We start from the raw sequence: 15,419 nt of genomic DNA on the forward strand, positions 1-15,419 counted from the left end.
CAAATCGTTCTGAATATTTCGTGTCGCGTAAAAAAGAAAGTTGACACACCTTCTTGACGGGTTTTCCACCCGAAGCAATCGCATCCTAAAGCTCGATCGTTTGAAACGCGACCACCTCCGTGTCAAGTGCACACCTAGCGTTTTCTCTCCTCAGATCTGTGATTTCGGATTGGCCCGGGTGGCGGAGCCCGATCAGAACGTGCACATGACCCAGGAAGTGGTGACACAGTATTATCGCGCGCCGGAAATCCTGATGGGCGCGCGGCACTACACCGCCGCAGTGGACGTGTGGAGCGTCGGTTGCATTTTCGGCGAGCTCCTTCGCCGGCGGATCCTCTTCCAGGCTCAGAGTCCCGTGCAACAGGTGAGAATCCCTCCCAAAAATATACCCCTTTTCGCAATTTCGCCGACTTGAGATCACGAAACGATCGCAAAAGCCGTTGACTTAGTTATTAAAGAAAGGACAAGAAAATACGCGCTGTTTCTCGGCCTGATTGCAGCTCGAGCTGATCACGGAACTACTGGGTTCGCCCACTCTCGAGGAGATGAGGTACGCGTGTGAGGGCGCGAAAACGCACATGCTAAGAAGGGCGCAGAAACCACCCTCGCTCACGTCACTGTACAATCTCAGCACCCAGGCGACGCACGAGGCCGTCCATTTGCTCTGCCAGATGCTAGTCTTCGATCCCGTAAGTTAGCCTCCTCCTCCGAGTCCACTCATTCACCGGAACTCGTAATTTAATTCGATGCGAATATCGCGTTAATTCATTCGTTCGCGAAAAGAACTATGAATCATAATTGTGAGAAACAACTCTTGTGTATGTGTGCATAAATATATATGTACGTACATGTGTGATATATGTATCGTGCAGGACAAGAGGATCACCGTGGTGGACGCCCTGGCGCATCCTTATCTCGACGAGGGCCGACTGCGGTATCATTCGTGCATGTGTACGTGTTGTTACACGACAAGCGCCGGGATGCGGCAATATAGGGTGGACTTCGAGCCCTCGGCAACTCATCCCTTCGACGATCTCTGGGAGCGAAAGCTCACGAGCGTGCAGCAGGTGAAAGGTGAGAGATCACCCCTGGGATTTCGCCGGGAATCTGACGCGAACGAATGTCGCGACTGCACCATATTTCGCGTAGCGTACACGTTTCACTCCGCGCAAGATTCATTAACAACGAAGGAGAGAATGGAAAGGGAGTAAAAATTTATGATTTTAATTATTTCCGGCTCTCCACTTCTCTCTCGGATGATAAATAACATTTTTACCACCGAGTGTGTTTTTACACGGAAAGCCCGATTGATATTTGGAATGTCGCACTTAAACGTTACAAATTGCAAGGTAAATCTCGATATGTCGTCCGTAGAATGTCTCGCGTATCGAGAATAGTGACGTGCAGTAAGTATCTCAGGCACGTGGCTGGCGCTATTCGAGAACAATAACTGCGATAAACGCTCTCGCGTGTGTGCGCGCGCGTCGCGATAAATCATAGTTTATCTCAGCAGTCTGGCCGGAGAACCGCGAAGTTCTCTCGTGTGTCTTTCCTCGCAGTAATCGTGAATTGCGCGAGTGACATTAAAAAATACCCTGCTTTCGTCAGAAATCTCGTAACTCATTTTTGCCGGACGCAAAATTAAAATTTCGAGGCGGTGAAATGCCTTCGCGTACGACTAAAGAGCGTAATTTGCGAATAAATTTAATTATCCGCAATGGGGAACGTGGACAGAAAAATATGCTTCGCGTAAGAATGCGGAGAAAATGTGCAAAATTCGCAGAGCCGCATAAAAATCCGGAAACAGATATCTCTATTCTTGTCCGGAGTGGTATTTTGCTCTCCAAGTATTTTCGAGGTCACCTCTCTTTGATATTAATAATGATCGTAACGGTTACGGAGCGTTAATGAAATGTTAAAAGTAACGGTCACGCGCAACGTAGACGCGAGAGACGAGAACCATTTAGTGCCGCATTTAACGTGCTGACCGCGTGATGAGAATATGAACCATCGCGTTCATTGTTTATGGTGTCGTTAACTCGACCACGGGAAACTGTATCGTGCGCCGTCATCAGCATCTCGCCGGTTTCCCTTCCCTCGCCCTATCGCGCGCTCTCTCTCTCTCTCTCTCTCATCTAACGATCCGCGTCGTTGTGTTTCTGTTTCAGAGGAGATGCACAAATTTATAGCGGAGCAACTGAACCCGTCGCGAGTGCCGCTCTGCATAAATCCGCAATCTGCAGCGTTCAAGAGCTTCGCGAGGTAAGCCGCATGTGCCGGATCTATGAATCCTCCTTTTGATTCGATCGATATATATACGCGATGTCCCAAAACTACCGGAGATACCCGAGGTCGAAAATTGTAACAAGCAAGCCCGTTTGTTCAAGTTTCAAAGCACCAATCGTCCCCGAGAATTGTCGAACGAGAATCTAGAAATTGTTTTCGGAAATCAAGCTGTGGGTGGTGCGAACCGATGACGAAATCTTGTTTCTCTTAGTTTTGAACAGACCTTAGTTTAAACAAAGTGACGATTCTCATGTTGGTCGCGAACTTATTTGAGAAGAGATTGGCGAAGAGAAAAATGCAATTCTACTTTATTGACCCTGATTGAAGAATTTCCAGCTATAAGAAGCGGCGATAGTTCTGGGACATCCGGTACAGCACGACCTGACCCACGAAAGTCCCGAGTCGCATACAGAAAAGTCACCAGAGCCAATCGACAAGGAGCAAAACCCGACAAAACTCTAAAAAGAGTAATATATTCTCCCTCCCTTCGTTTCCTCTCGAGATTAATCGATTATTCTTCCTTCTCCGAATCCGTGCATCTTCCGAGCCGTAATCCTGAATCCCCGGTCAAAAGACAGACAGAACAATAATCTCCAAGAGAGTTCATAGAGAGGCGCACAGTGTTTTTAAGCGGTCGAGTAGAGCAAGCGGGATATATCGGGTGTTCGGAGAGTAGCGCTGACTTTGAGCCAGCTGAGTCTTTCGACGCGTAACGCAGACTTCTAAATTGAAATTAAGTGGAAAGAAAGAAAGAAGGGCCTTTTGTCCTGGCGATTCTCTTGCTGATGTTCTCCAAGAACGCGATTTATCTCTTGGCATTGTTTCTCAGAGAAGAAAGTAAAACTTAAAGATATAGATATGCACGAGAATGCATTTTTCTTTTGCCACGCAACCCTGTCGGCCCACTGTGACAATCGCTGTGTGCGATCTCTCGATACACGTTGTTTACCGGTATGCACTACTCAACAAGATTAAATTTTTTTCTTTTTTTTTGTAGAAGTGTACGATGGCCGATTTCAAACCCGTATTATTCTCTCACTTAAAACTGACAAACGAAAGATGTCGGCACGTCTAGATTTTTTTGCCGCGCAAACCAGTCTTACAAGTAGCAGAAATTATGAATGCATTTCACGATGATTAAAGTCTGAAATACGCGAGATGTGCGACTCCGTTGTGTCGTAAATATATAAACGTTGCGAATAAGAAGCTGTTGAAGTTATCGATGTGTCCCAAAGTGTTCCGATGAAACGATCGTTGTCCCGAGCACGCGCGTACGTCGTCGTTACGACTTCTACAAAACGCGTGTGTTGTTGAGTAGTGCGTCACTTAAAAGTGATAATGTTGGATGTGTAACAATTGTTCGTCTTACTTACTGCCGTCAAGTTAGAGCAAGCCGATCGCCGAACCAGCGGCCTGTGCCGCGTATACATACACGTTACTACTTCTACTACTACTACCACTACCACTACCGACTCAGCTATCTACCACTGTCAGCTACTATCGACTACTACCGCTATCGTCTACTACTACTACTACTACCGCTACTACCACTACTACTACTACTACCAATCGTGTTACGCCTCCTCCTGAACGAACCGAACGAACCGAGAGTCAGCTATAGTCGGCGCGACCTCGCTCGCAGAGGTACATGATCCAGCCTATCTTTTATAATACCAAATATTGCGTTTTTTGTGTTTATATACTGTCTCGTTTTGGGTGCTCTTCTCTGTTTAACCTCACGGTGTGCCGTGTGCCTCTTGCGTTCTGTTGAACGCTGCTTGCGCTTCACGTACAGAGTACTCGCGGTCTCGCCGACCTTATGATCCTCTCGAACGCGTACAAATAGATGCGAATCGGCGGACGATAACGCGAGAGATGCGAAATTGAGTTGAGAATCGAATCAAGGGGGAATTTATCGGTTTATTTGTACGTGTTCAAAAGTTACGAGGAGTGGACGGCGATACCGAGGCACTCTCTGTATAATGTCGCGCCCACGAGTCGGTTGTGTCGTATTTCGTGCCAAGGCGAGTCGATCGCGCGTCGAACGGGGTGACACTTGCTCAATATCGGATTTAATTATTAGCAAATCATGGAATAGAGGAAAATCGTAGCGCGAGCTGTCGATTATTTTCGCGTCTGATTCCTCGAAGATCCGTGAAACGAGAGAAACGTGAAATCGGACACGAACGAGGGATAGCTTTACGAAGAATAAATATCACTGCAAAGCGCGGAAAAGGAAATTCTGCCTCAAGAAGAATTCAATTCGTTCATTCGGCCGATTTTCGCGCGGATTTAGGCGACGCGAATTCCTTGAGTGACGACGACAGATTAGCGTTAGCGGCGCTAATTAGCGGCAGTTTCGCGTACGCGCAATTAACGGGCTCCTTAAACATCCGCGCGACGATATATACCCGGTGCTCGGCAGAATACCGTTCCTTTGTCCGACGAATGCTTCCGTTCTCTCTCTTGCTCTCCCGGGCGAGAGCGTCGCTGAAGCGAGAAATCGCATCGCTGTCCTACTTTCGCGGACTCTAAGGCGAGTCCGAGGAAGTCTAATTAAAAAGAGAGGACAATTACGATCTTCGAGGAACGTCCAACGATTACGATTCATCCCTTCGTCCCTCACTCTTCGCTTTTTAGAATATAACCATAAAAGTTTGTTGTGCACTGCGTAACATATGTGGCTATAACAGATGTGGCAAATGGCGAATAATAATTGTGTGTTATTTTAGTTCTGAAGTTCCGGCTTTAAAAGCATCCAAGTACTCGAAGTGATACAAATTATTTGTAAGTAACAATAATATAGTAGAGAATATTAATTTTAAAGAAAGTATAATGTGTGAGAATTATGTTTAGATATAAAAGATATAAAAGATGTAGATGAATTCGTCTAAATATATGATTTGGGGAAACAATTCTTTTCGGCTCTTAGAGAAACGAGTTTAACAAGAATAAATGGAAATACAACGATTCGTCTTGCTGTCACCCCGATTTCGCGCGACGCAATTCGCCGTCTACGTCCGCGTGATTTTGAGGACACGTTGCTCGCGCGTAAATAACGTTATTAAAGAACTATCATTAACGGAGAAAACGCCCGAACCGAACGCATTGTTTTACCAGCATTATAAGCGTAAAAGAAGGCCTGATCCACCATGCAGCCTTCAGTTGAAAGAAACTTCGTCGATGAGAAAGAGGAGCATCGCGACGCGCCAAAAAAAAATAAATTAATAGAAAATGAAATAAAATGCAAACTCTCTTTCGCGAAAATCTGCATAGATCGAGAAAAAGATTTCCACCCTCCCTCGACCACCCCACTCTCCCTCTAGATCCTTGTTATAGTTCGCACAGCCCGATGATCCGTATGAAACATTTCCCATAGATGAGAGACATCCACCCGCCCGCCTAAGATAAATCGATGTCGAATCGCCAGGATTCGGAATAAAATCCTATCGAGATCCTGACACCGTGGATCCTGTAGTTAGGTTGAACTTCTCATTCAGTTAGGTTGAACTTTTCATACAAGTATAATTTTAGCTGTGGATCCCGACGCGATCCTTCTCCGATCGGAGGCGCAATGACTGTAATATCGAGCGCGATTTCAGTCTTCTTATATAAATCAGACTTTAGTTGAATTTCATTTACAAACGACTAATTGAATTTGGAGAATTGAATGAGATTCAGATCGAATTTCAACGAATTATTAAATTTGAATTCGAGAGTTTTCCTCTAGCAATTAAAAAGTTTCCGAGCTGGTGAGTTCTTCGAATATGTATATCAAGTATCAGCTTGGTTTCTGTTGATCCAAGTATGTCTCTCTCTCAGTCGGAACCCCCTGTACATATTTGTTGTCACTAATAATGAGGTTTCCTGGCAAATTCCGAGGTCTTATTTAACTTTGCCGAAGTTAGCGTGACGTAGCTTATATCGGTTCTCGTTTATTTAATAAAGTTCGAAGCCCGGTCTCCCTCTTCTCTTGAACGGAGTTACCCAATGAAATAATGTTCTTCGTAGTGCATTAGCAGATACTAATTCAACGATACTTTTCGAGATCTGTGGCTTGTATAAAAGTAAGTAATGTCGAGGAAATTAATTTTTTTTAACGGAATATTATCTTCAGATCCTGCTTACAAAGCGCGTCAAACTTATTCATAAATTTCTTTCTTCAAAGTAACAATTGATTACGCACAACATATCGTGAATGTTTCTTCGCTCGTTCTCAGCAAGCGTGCGAGATATTACTGTCATTTCGCAAGTCCGAATCACGACGAATCCCTGTCAGCGAAAATTTCACAATTCGTCGGATTTGCTTTGCCAAGCAAACGTCAATTAGCATGATGACTTAACTCGCTATCCAAACAAATCGAGGTACAAACGCAACAAATTTGTGTGCGAAGCATGATTTCCATATCGTAGGAGAATATTGAAGTTCTTTAGTTCAAATATTTGCAGTTTTAATTAACGAATCCATTTTTAAGTTCATCAAAAGAATTTATCTTGACATGATACGCTGTGTTTTTGGGACACACTATAGTTCTCTCCAAGATTTAAAAAACAGAAAATCCGTCAGACATAAAGTAGAAAATATGTAATCAACAGGTTATAAATTTAAAAGCTGAGAAAAATTGTCTCGAGGGCGTTAAAACATCGCATCCGACGCGACGAGAAGGGACAAAGCGGAGTCACTTTTCTTACGTCGCCTTTAAGTAAACCATCCCTCGCGCGAGCGGAGGAACAATTTCGCGCGGAAAATAATAATACGGACAAAAGGGAGAAATGTCATACGCTTTTTCCCGCTGTGCGCAATTTTATCTCGCTCTTATTGAGGACTTGGCAAGGCAAAGCCGCGATGTTTATATATAGTGACGGTCGAAATTTTACGATGTTAATTAGTATGACAAATATCAAGTCAAAACCTGTAAAAATTAAAAAAAGACATCACGAAAATCGCAGAGTGAAACAAAATATCGAAGTTTGTATATTAAGTTTTGTGTATCGAAAAAACGTTTTGAAAAATTCTGAATATTGTAAATTTTTTACGGTCACCGTATACATCAAGCTCGCTCTCGTAATAGGGATAAATGTCGGAAAGGAAGGAACGTGTAGGCGGTTACGCGCATTTGGAAATAGAGGCAGGAGAAGAAAAATCAGAGTTGGGCAAGGTATAGTCGGATTAATGATCATCGAAAGATCAGATTGGCGATAAGCGATTATGATTGTCGAGTGATTAGTAATCAGACAATTAATAAACGGTAGAAATAATCGAGGTCAATGTGATCATTAGTCACGATAAAATTGTCGATCATTAGTCAGGAAAAGGCTACATTTTTTATTATGTGTGATTGATCCTCCAAATTAACATATTACTTCAGTGCAACTCGATATATATATATGTCTATATATATCTCGATATATATATATATATATATATATATAACAATGTAACGTTCCATTTTACGATAAGTAATTAACGGATATAAATCAACAGTGACAGATTTGCGAATGTAATTTATGATTAATGATCGACTATAGCTACGATCGTTTAATTAATGTTTACTTTAATCAAGATTACTTGATTAATCGGTCATGAAAATGATTGCGAAAATAATCCATTATTGCCCAACGCTGGAAAAAGCGGGAAAACAAGGGGGATAAGTATACAATACAAAGAGAAAAAAGCAGATTAATTGGAAATATAAATATGTTTAAGGAGGGGGGGGGAGGAGAGAGAGAGAGAGAGAAAAAAGTTAAAAGAGACGATCGGCTGTCACGCATGCTGACAGCTGCATGGAAATCAGACGAACGATTTTGTTACTTTTCCCAAGAGTCGATCCACCGTCGACTCTTTCGATCGATCGTCACGAGCGAATAGCGCGTGCCTTGATAACGATAATTGGCGATTATCCATATCGGTTGGCAGTTATGTTAAATAGTAAGATATCGTATTTGAATATGTTGATGGAAAGTGACCTATAATCGAAAATAACCGAGATGAGAACTTCGGCTTGATGTATCCTCAGGCATGTGAAAACATGTATAAATTCTATGTTAAAATTTCCACTCACATTAAAAAAAAAACACCGCGCCATTACCGCTCGTTGACGGTTTTCAATTTTTACGATTAGTCGATCGAGGATACGTGAAACGCGAAATGGTAGGTTGTAAATTATTTCCATGGCATTTCGCGTTTCGTGTTTTTCGATCATTAGAGAACGCGAATGGTCGAGCAAACGCGCTGCTCTTTCGAATATTTATCTTAAAATCAAAGTCGTTCCACATTAATTTCAATATAACATTCTTAATTGCGCGTATAATTAATTAAAATACATGGAAATATGTTAAAAGTTTAACATTTCAAGTAATATTGCATTTATAAAATAACATAAAGGTTCTTTGCGATTTTCTGTCGTTTAATGGAGACCGCATTATGCGATTGTAAGTAAATTTAATCTGTTTTCTTTGGATACATTCGGAAATTCAAAACTCTACATTCTGCATTTTAGATTCTAAACTTTACATTCCAGAAAACAGTTAGCCCGACGACTCGCAAGTAGTTGTACTTCATACCCGGCAATCGATCGCTCCAACCCTTCGATAGTAATCGAGTCATCCTCGATTAAAACGATTAAACTAAAAAGGTCAAACATAAAATTAGAAGAAAATAATTTCGTCGGAATCGCCTCAGTTAAAGTAAAATGTATATAAATAACACGATGGGTATAATTACTGTATATTTATGTCACGCGTCTGTCGCGTTCGATAAATCGCGCAGTTTTCACCCTCCCATCGGTCGGGGTTGGTCAGCGGTTACCAACGAAGGGTTGCATTCCTCTTTCCCCCGCCAAGCTAGTCAGCCTTTCCTTTTGCCCCTTGCCGCCACTCTAATGACTTGTTCGTACGACTTGCAGCTCCACGGTGGCTCACCCCTCGGAATTGCCACCCTCTCCACACCAGTGGGAATAAAAAAAGTCTTCCCCGTTCCCGTCCCCGAGACCCAAGGACCCGAGGGTGACTTCGCGTCGCACTCCAAGGAGAAGAAGAATCTTCGCCGACCGGAAGATAGTAATTCGCCGGAAGAGAAAGGAAGCGGAGGAGAAGGAGGAGGGGAAAAGGAAGACTAGGGGACTGGAAGCTGCGGAGAGAAAAGAGCCAAGAGAGACAATAGACTGCCGAGCACTGTAGCCTCAATTTTTCGACTAGCTGATACATCTACATACACAGGATGTCGTGAGAAATGCGCGGAAAATGGCGAGGACGTTCGACTCGAGGAATTTGGGAGCTTTCGCGATTTTTCTCGGTGACGTATCACTCCGGGAATTGGGAGATTATTCAGCTTCTTCGTAACGGTGAACTTCGCGAAGAATCTTGAAGTGTTTCCAATTTTTCCGTGTAAATATATTACCTCTCGAGATAACGGGAGACTTTTCTTATTCGCTTTCAAGAAGACGCGCTTCTAAATAAGTTTCAAAATTTACCTAAATTGCAAGATAGGAGATTCGATTTCTCACAGATTCGGAATATTTCACACTCGGATTACCAAAATTTCATTTTATTCTCAAAATATCGCGAATTAGATTTTCTCACGAGATCCCAGCGGTACTCACGAGATACAAAGTGAGCTCCGATTCTAAGAAGTCTTCTAAGGATTAATATCGAGAATTAATAAATATGAAAATAAGTGATTTAAGATTAAGTAATAATGTTTCCACATCCGTCAAACGTTCTTCGGGAAGATATCGATTTCCAAGTTCCGAATTTGGATTCCACAATGACACTTAATTCACGCCATACTTCTTCCATGTATTTCATCGTGCATCCTGTGTTATGTTGTGTGTATATATAGCAATATATATTATACATATTATACGTTGTATACATACAACCGGAGGGGGGGAAGAAAAAAGAAAGAGAGATGTGAGAGACACATAGACGAACACACACCTACACAACACACATTAGCCAATTTAAAACACGAAGTAGCTAATTAATTCCGAAAGCGTTGGGCACAGAAAGGGGAGGGATCGGGAGGGATTCCCGAGGGCGGAATCGTGGGGTACCGTGAAAGAAGGAGAGAGAAAGACAGCAGGAGGGGAGAGTAATAGTTAAAAATAGCGAATAGTAAAACGCGTCGAAAAGACGGGCCAGTCCTTTTTTCTCGTTTTTTTCCTTTTTTTGCTCTGTTAGATTTTACACACGTGTATGTATAGGTCGCGCGAGAATAACTGGCATTTAAATAATCGAATACGTGCGCGCTTGCGCGGGAGGAAAGTGCCGGAGGGAATGTCCTCATCCTGATCGAGGATCTTCGACGACGAGGCGCGCTTGAGGATATCCCGAGGAGGATCGATATCGCGGCAAAGAGATCGCTCGGAATCGACAAGATGTCTCTCGAAAATGCCGCCTCGTGAATGAAACCGTCCTTGCAAGGATTTCTCTCGAGGATGTTGCGTGATGATAAGGTTATCGTTTCGAATCGAACGGCACTAGGACAGCTTATTGCTCGAAGATGCTTCGAGCAGCGGGAAGTTAGCACTGAATTGATAGGATATCTCTCGAGACTGTCGCTGAAAATAGTGTCGTCCTCGAAAGGATATCCCTCGAGGATGTCGTAATGACGAGATTGCTTTGAACCGAGCGGTCCTCGACAGGGTATTACTCGAGGACACCTCGAAGAGCGAGAAAATAGCTTAAAATCTGATCGTCCTCGATAAGGTATCTCGTGAGGATGTAGCTCGAGAAAATTAATCCTCGGCAGGGATTTTATTCGGAAAAACCTCGAGGACCAAACGGAGCACTCGCGAAGGCCGCTTCGAATTAAATCGAGTCGTTCTGGAGTCGCTCGAGGATATTTCGAGCGGCACGAATCCACTACATCCCCAAAAGATGAAGTATCGTCCGAGGACATGTTGTATTCAATCACGACATTTATCGCGGATCTCTCGACAGATCGGCGATAGCTCGGCCATGAAGAGGAATCGAAAGGAAGCGGAAGAAGGAAGAGGAGATCGACGAACCGAACACGACGCTCGTCATCACATCGATCCTTCTTAAGAGAAGACTGGGACAACCGTGAAGAAACTACAAAGAAAGGACTAAACGCGGACGGCGAGTCGTATATAATGGATAGCGAGATCGCGACTCACGGCACTTTTCCTCCCTGATGTCGGCACGACGGGTAAAACGAAGCATTTAATTCCACGAGCGACGAGCGTTCGCCGGGAATAAAGACTCGTAAAGTCTCTCCGATTAAGGTGTCTTTCCTTGGACGGTAGGATGGAAGACAGAGAAGAGACGGAGGGAGAGATAGAGAGACGGAAATTCGAACGGTTGCGCGCGCGCGACGAGCGAAAATAGAGGGCGGGATCGAGGAATGTCGAGAAAAACGAGATGATCGTGGCGACGAGTCAAGGAAATGCGAAAATCGTAGATTCACGTAAAGAAGGCATGTTATTCCACAGCGGACAATGTAGGATACATTGCGAAGCCCTCGATTGTCTGTCGCGTTACGCACTATCCCGAAAATTTTACACTCGGGAGGAAGAACTCGCGTCTACGAACGCGCCGGTGAATTCCGGAAGAGAAAAGAACGAGTCTGTCTTTCGAAACGGCTCGGAATGGATGATTCGACGTCGCTCGACCGACTGGAAGTCGGTTAAGAGCAAAGAAACCAGTTCCAGATTAACGAATTCGAGCAGATTGAAGGATACGACCAGGGAATTCTCGAGGGCTCGTCGACGAAAATTCGTTAAAGTAGCGGGAGAATGAAATCGCGTCGTTTCTCGACGATCGATTTTCCACGACTCGTTGCCACGATAGGGCAGGACGATGGGAATTCTCCTTCGCGTTCTGCTTCCTTCGTTTCTTTCGCACGGATTTCTTCCCGACACGTCGCGCCGCGCGTCGTACGTTCGCTCCTTCTCGTCGCTCGAATGAGCCTCGAACGATGAGAATCAGATTTGGATCTCAGGCTAGGATGTAGGAGAAGCTGGTGTGAGGAAGTCCTACGACGACGTCGCCAGTGTCCCGCAGGACTCTCGCGATCCCGTCGCGCAGGAGATGAGGGGAGGAGTATAAGCGCGAGTTCTATGCGCGAGTATCGACGTCCGACGACTTTCCGTCGCAGGCCGATCTCGAAAATCCCCGTGTCGGTGGGAAAATGCGCGATTTTCGTCGCGTCTCCGTTCCTCAAATACGACGACGATGACGACTGCGACGAAGACAAAGACGAAGACGAAGACGATTTTCCGTGCGAGCGCGAGTCTCCCTCGCGTGCAGGATCGCGATTTATTATTCCAATAAACACACTGCCGACGTATCGTGCGAGCGCGACGGTATCGATACGAGAGAGCAAGAGAGAATGAGAAACAGAATGTATGTGTGCTTAGTCTGTATGTTGTGTGTGGATGTGCGAAGTGAGAGAGAGATAATGAAATGTATAAAGAAATCTAGTAGCGGTATTCTCTATTGTATTGGTGATATTTGGCCGATATCTATTGAAAAATTAAACGATTAAAAAGAATGGAGTGATTGTAGCGAGCTGATGCGATACTACGCATTCCGATTATCTTAGACGTATTGAATCGCGCCAACTTGATGCTGTAGTTACCGCAAATATTTTTCAATAATTTAGGTTATCGGCAACAAATATGCCGCATACAAGATACCAAGTTTGAGACCGACGTAATTTTCTTAGTTCAGTCGAGGAGCTTACTTCCAAGCTGTCTTAAATCTATATTTCTAAATGGACATAATGTTGCAAAGTTGCGAAAAGCTCACGATAAACTCGTAAGATCGCAACTTGCATTCGTTAGAAACAAAATTTAAGATTGCTAGAAATGGCTTTTCAGTTTGTCACGTTCACGTCTTGTCAGGAACGAATCGTCCCGTTCTCGTAGAAATCGAGAAAGAAATGAACATGGAACGAATTGTATCGTGATGATTCGAACTTGGACTATTACGCTCGGGCTCATTATGCAATGAGAAGAAGCTACAACGGAGGATCGAGACGGGAGGAAGCAATGGATCGAAGTCGTTTTTCGCGTAAATAAGTATCTACGATTATTTTCGAACGCGTCTTGGTAAAGGAAGACCGGAGATGTATAGTAAGAGCGGAAGGACGCACGGTACACGTAATTACTGAGTTCTGAGTGTGATTTTAGATTAAGGGATTTTTAGCTAGATCGCCAGTAGTAGTTCACGGCAGTGTTGGGCGAAATGTATTCGTGAGTGACGAATAAAGATTTTGAACGCGTTGGTAAATGTATCCATATACGTAAAATATATAAAGAGTAACAACCGCCGATATTTCCCGATAGTGTGAGAATGTGCGCATCAATATAAATGTACTAATATACATCAAGTATTACGCTAATACGTACAAGTTTTCAAGCATTGAATTTGACGTAGATGGAAGAGAAGTCAATCGATCGAAACTAAATAAGCTACCGCTATACAACTGCATTTAAACGCACTCGAAAACTATGCGCAAACGTATGTTCGAAATCGCGCATTATTCGGGAATACACTTCGTCCAACACTGTTTCACGACGATACCTTACCTAGGACAAAGCAGTGAAACATGAAGTAGTAGATAGTAGCGATTTAGTGCGAGACACGCCCGCCCACAATTCGTTTTGGTTCTCTGTCGCTGACCGGCAGAAGGAAAACGCATGTGTTCTCTTTTTTACACAGTGATTCGCATCAGACAACAGATCGGATTAAAAAAAGCGAAGAGGAAGAATATGAGAGATCGCGCGGACTTACCTTGTCGCAACTAATTAAGTAGCCATTAATTAAGCGTGTGGTCCACAGAGGAGAATGCGTTCTAAGAATGCGAATCGCCGAGAAAGAAAAGCTCTACTCATGGAAACGTTAATCCTTTATTTCGCTTATCTTCACGTGACAGTATTTCTCGTCGTAAATTTTCCTCTGTTTCGTGCTTCTTTCGCCCAGAGACTCGCGAGAGATTTTAACAATTTTATGCTCCATATGTACTCTCTAGAGTTCTCAATATTAAAAAGTTTAATTACAAAAAACGGAGAAGGGTACACGATCGATAAATGTAGAAAGATATTTTAGTGAAACGGAGTATATTTTACCATAAATTTGATAAATATTAGACATGCGAAATAAAGGAATAGCGGGTCACAGCAGTCAGGCATCGAGAATCGACGATATCTTAAGAATTCAAAGAACGCGATTGAGTTTAATCTGCGACAACGTTGCCGGACCGATTGAAATGATCCTACTTGTTTAATGTTGAATGCTACACTGGATTCAAATGTGAGTCCCACCAGGTCTGAATTCCTTGGCCGTCGATCGTATACAGAGTCAGATTGCTTAAACACATTGCCAAGTGTGCGAGTTATACTCAATTAGTAATAATGCTAATTATCGTATTAATACTATTACTAATCGTAATAGTAATAATACTTACTGAATACTTAGTAAAATGATTCCTAATTGAATCAGTAAAGCCGTCGCCCACAAACGTGTAATGGGGTCCCTGCGAAAACTCACGCATCATTCAAGTATGAGTTACGTGGCACTCAACGTATCAATATGCGAGACGTGTGAATCCGAGGATTTCAACGAAACGAAAGATCGAGCCGCAGTCTTCGATCCCTTCTCAATTCTTGCGTTTGTATCATATAAGTATATCCGCCGCACGTACGCGCGCAATTCGATACATGTCGCTGTGAACCGATAGCGACGATGGATATACGATTATCACTGCACTTATTCGTCTTATTTTCAACTATAATACGTCGATAATGCGAACAATGCTTGATATTTTTTCATTAAAACTGTTAACGCCGGGAGGAAGCGCTGCGTAATCTCGATATTGCGAACTGAAAATTTTCGTCTCGTGTTTGTCCCGACTTAAAGTCAACAAAAAAAAAAGAAAAAAAAAATAAAGAAACGAGTATCTTCATGTAAGAGCTGTAAATTGCTAAGAAGAGTAATCCATGTAAGGCTAGAAACGGTATTCAGTACAATTCAATCAAATTTTCCAACATTTTGTTGTACGATAAAACTGTAACTTGTATAAAAAACCAGAAAAAGAATTATATGTGATTTATATAAAAAAATTCAAGTATATTTCCGTAATAACGCTGGCTCTGTTCGCTTCTTTC

General features: G+C 43.2%; 1 protein-coding gene across 3 annotated transcripts in view; it reads left to right on the forward strand.

Moving 5' to 3' along the window:
* Positions 1-15,186, forward strand: part of LOC106747450 (serine/threonine-protein kinase NLK) — an 84,861-nt gene extending 69,675 nt beyond the window's left edge. Inside the window, exons 6-12 of one of the 3 annotated variants that reach the window (XR_001374655.1) lie at positions 155-364; positions 501-689; positions 873-1,074; positions 2,169-2,262; positions 3,670-3,930; positions 5,019-5,073; positions 9,192-15,186. Coding sequence is in view for 1 of the 3 variants with exons in the window: in XM_014624968.1 (XP_014480454.1) it covers positions 155-364; positions 501-689; positions 873-1,074; positions 2,169-2,262; positions 9,192-9,246 (750 nt within the window). In the remaining 2 variants the exon portion in view is untranslated. The remainder of the gene's footprint in view (positions 1-154; positions 365-500; positions 690-872; positions 1,075-2,168; positions 2,263-3,669; positions 3,931-5,018; positions 5,074-9,191) is intronic. The other 2 variants (XR_001374656.1, XM_014624968.1) reach the window with 2 other exon arrangements.
* Positions 15,187-15,419: the final 233 nt, after the last annotated feature.

The sequence above is a fragment of the Dinoponera quadriceps genome, unplaced genomic scaffold, assembly GCF_001313825.1.
Source record: "Dinoponera quadriceps isolate SergipeBrazil2010 unplaced genomic scaffold, ASM131382v1 scaffold1750, whole genome shotgun sequence".
Classification (NCBI taxonomy): domain Eukaryota; kingdom Metazoa; phylum Arthropoda; class Insecta; order Hymenoptera; family Formicidae; genus Dinoponera; species Dinoponera quadriceps.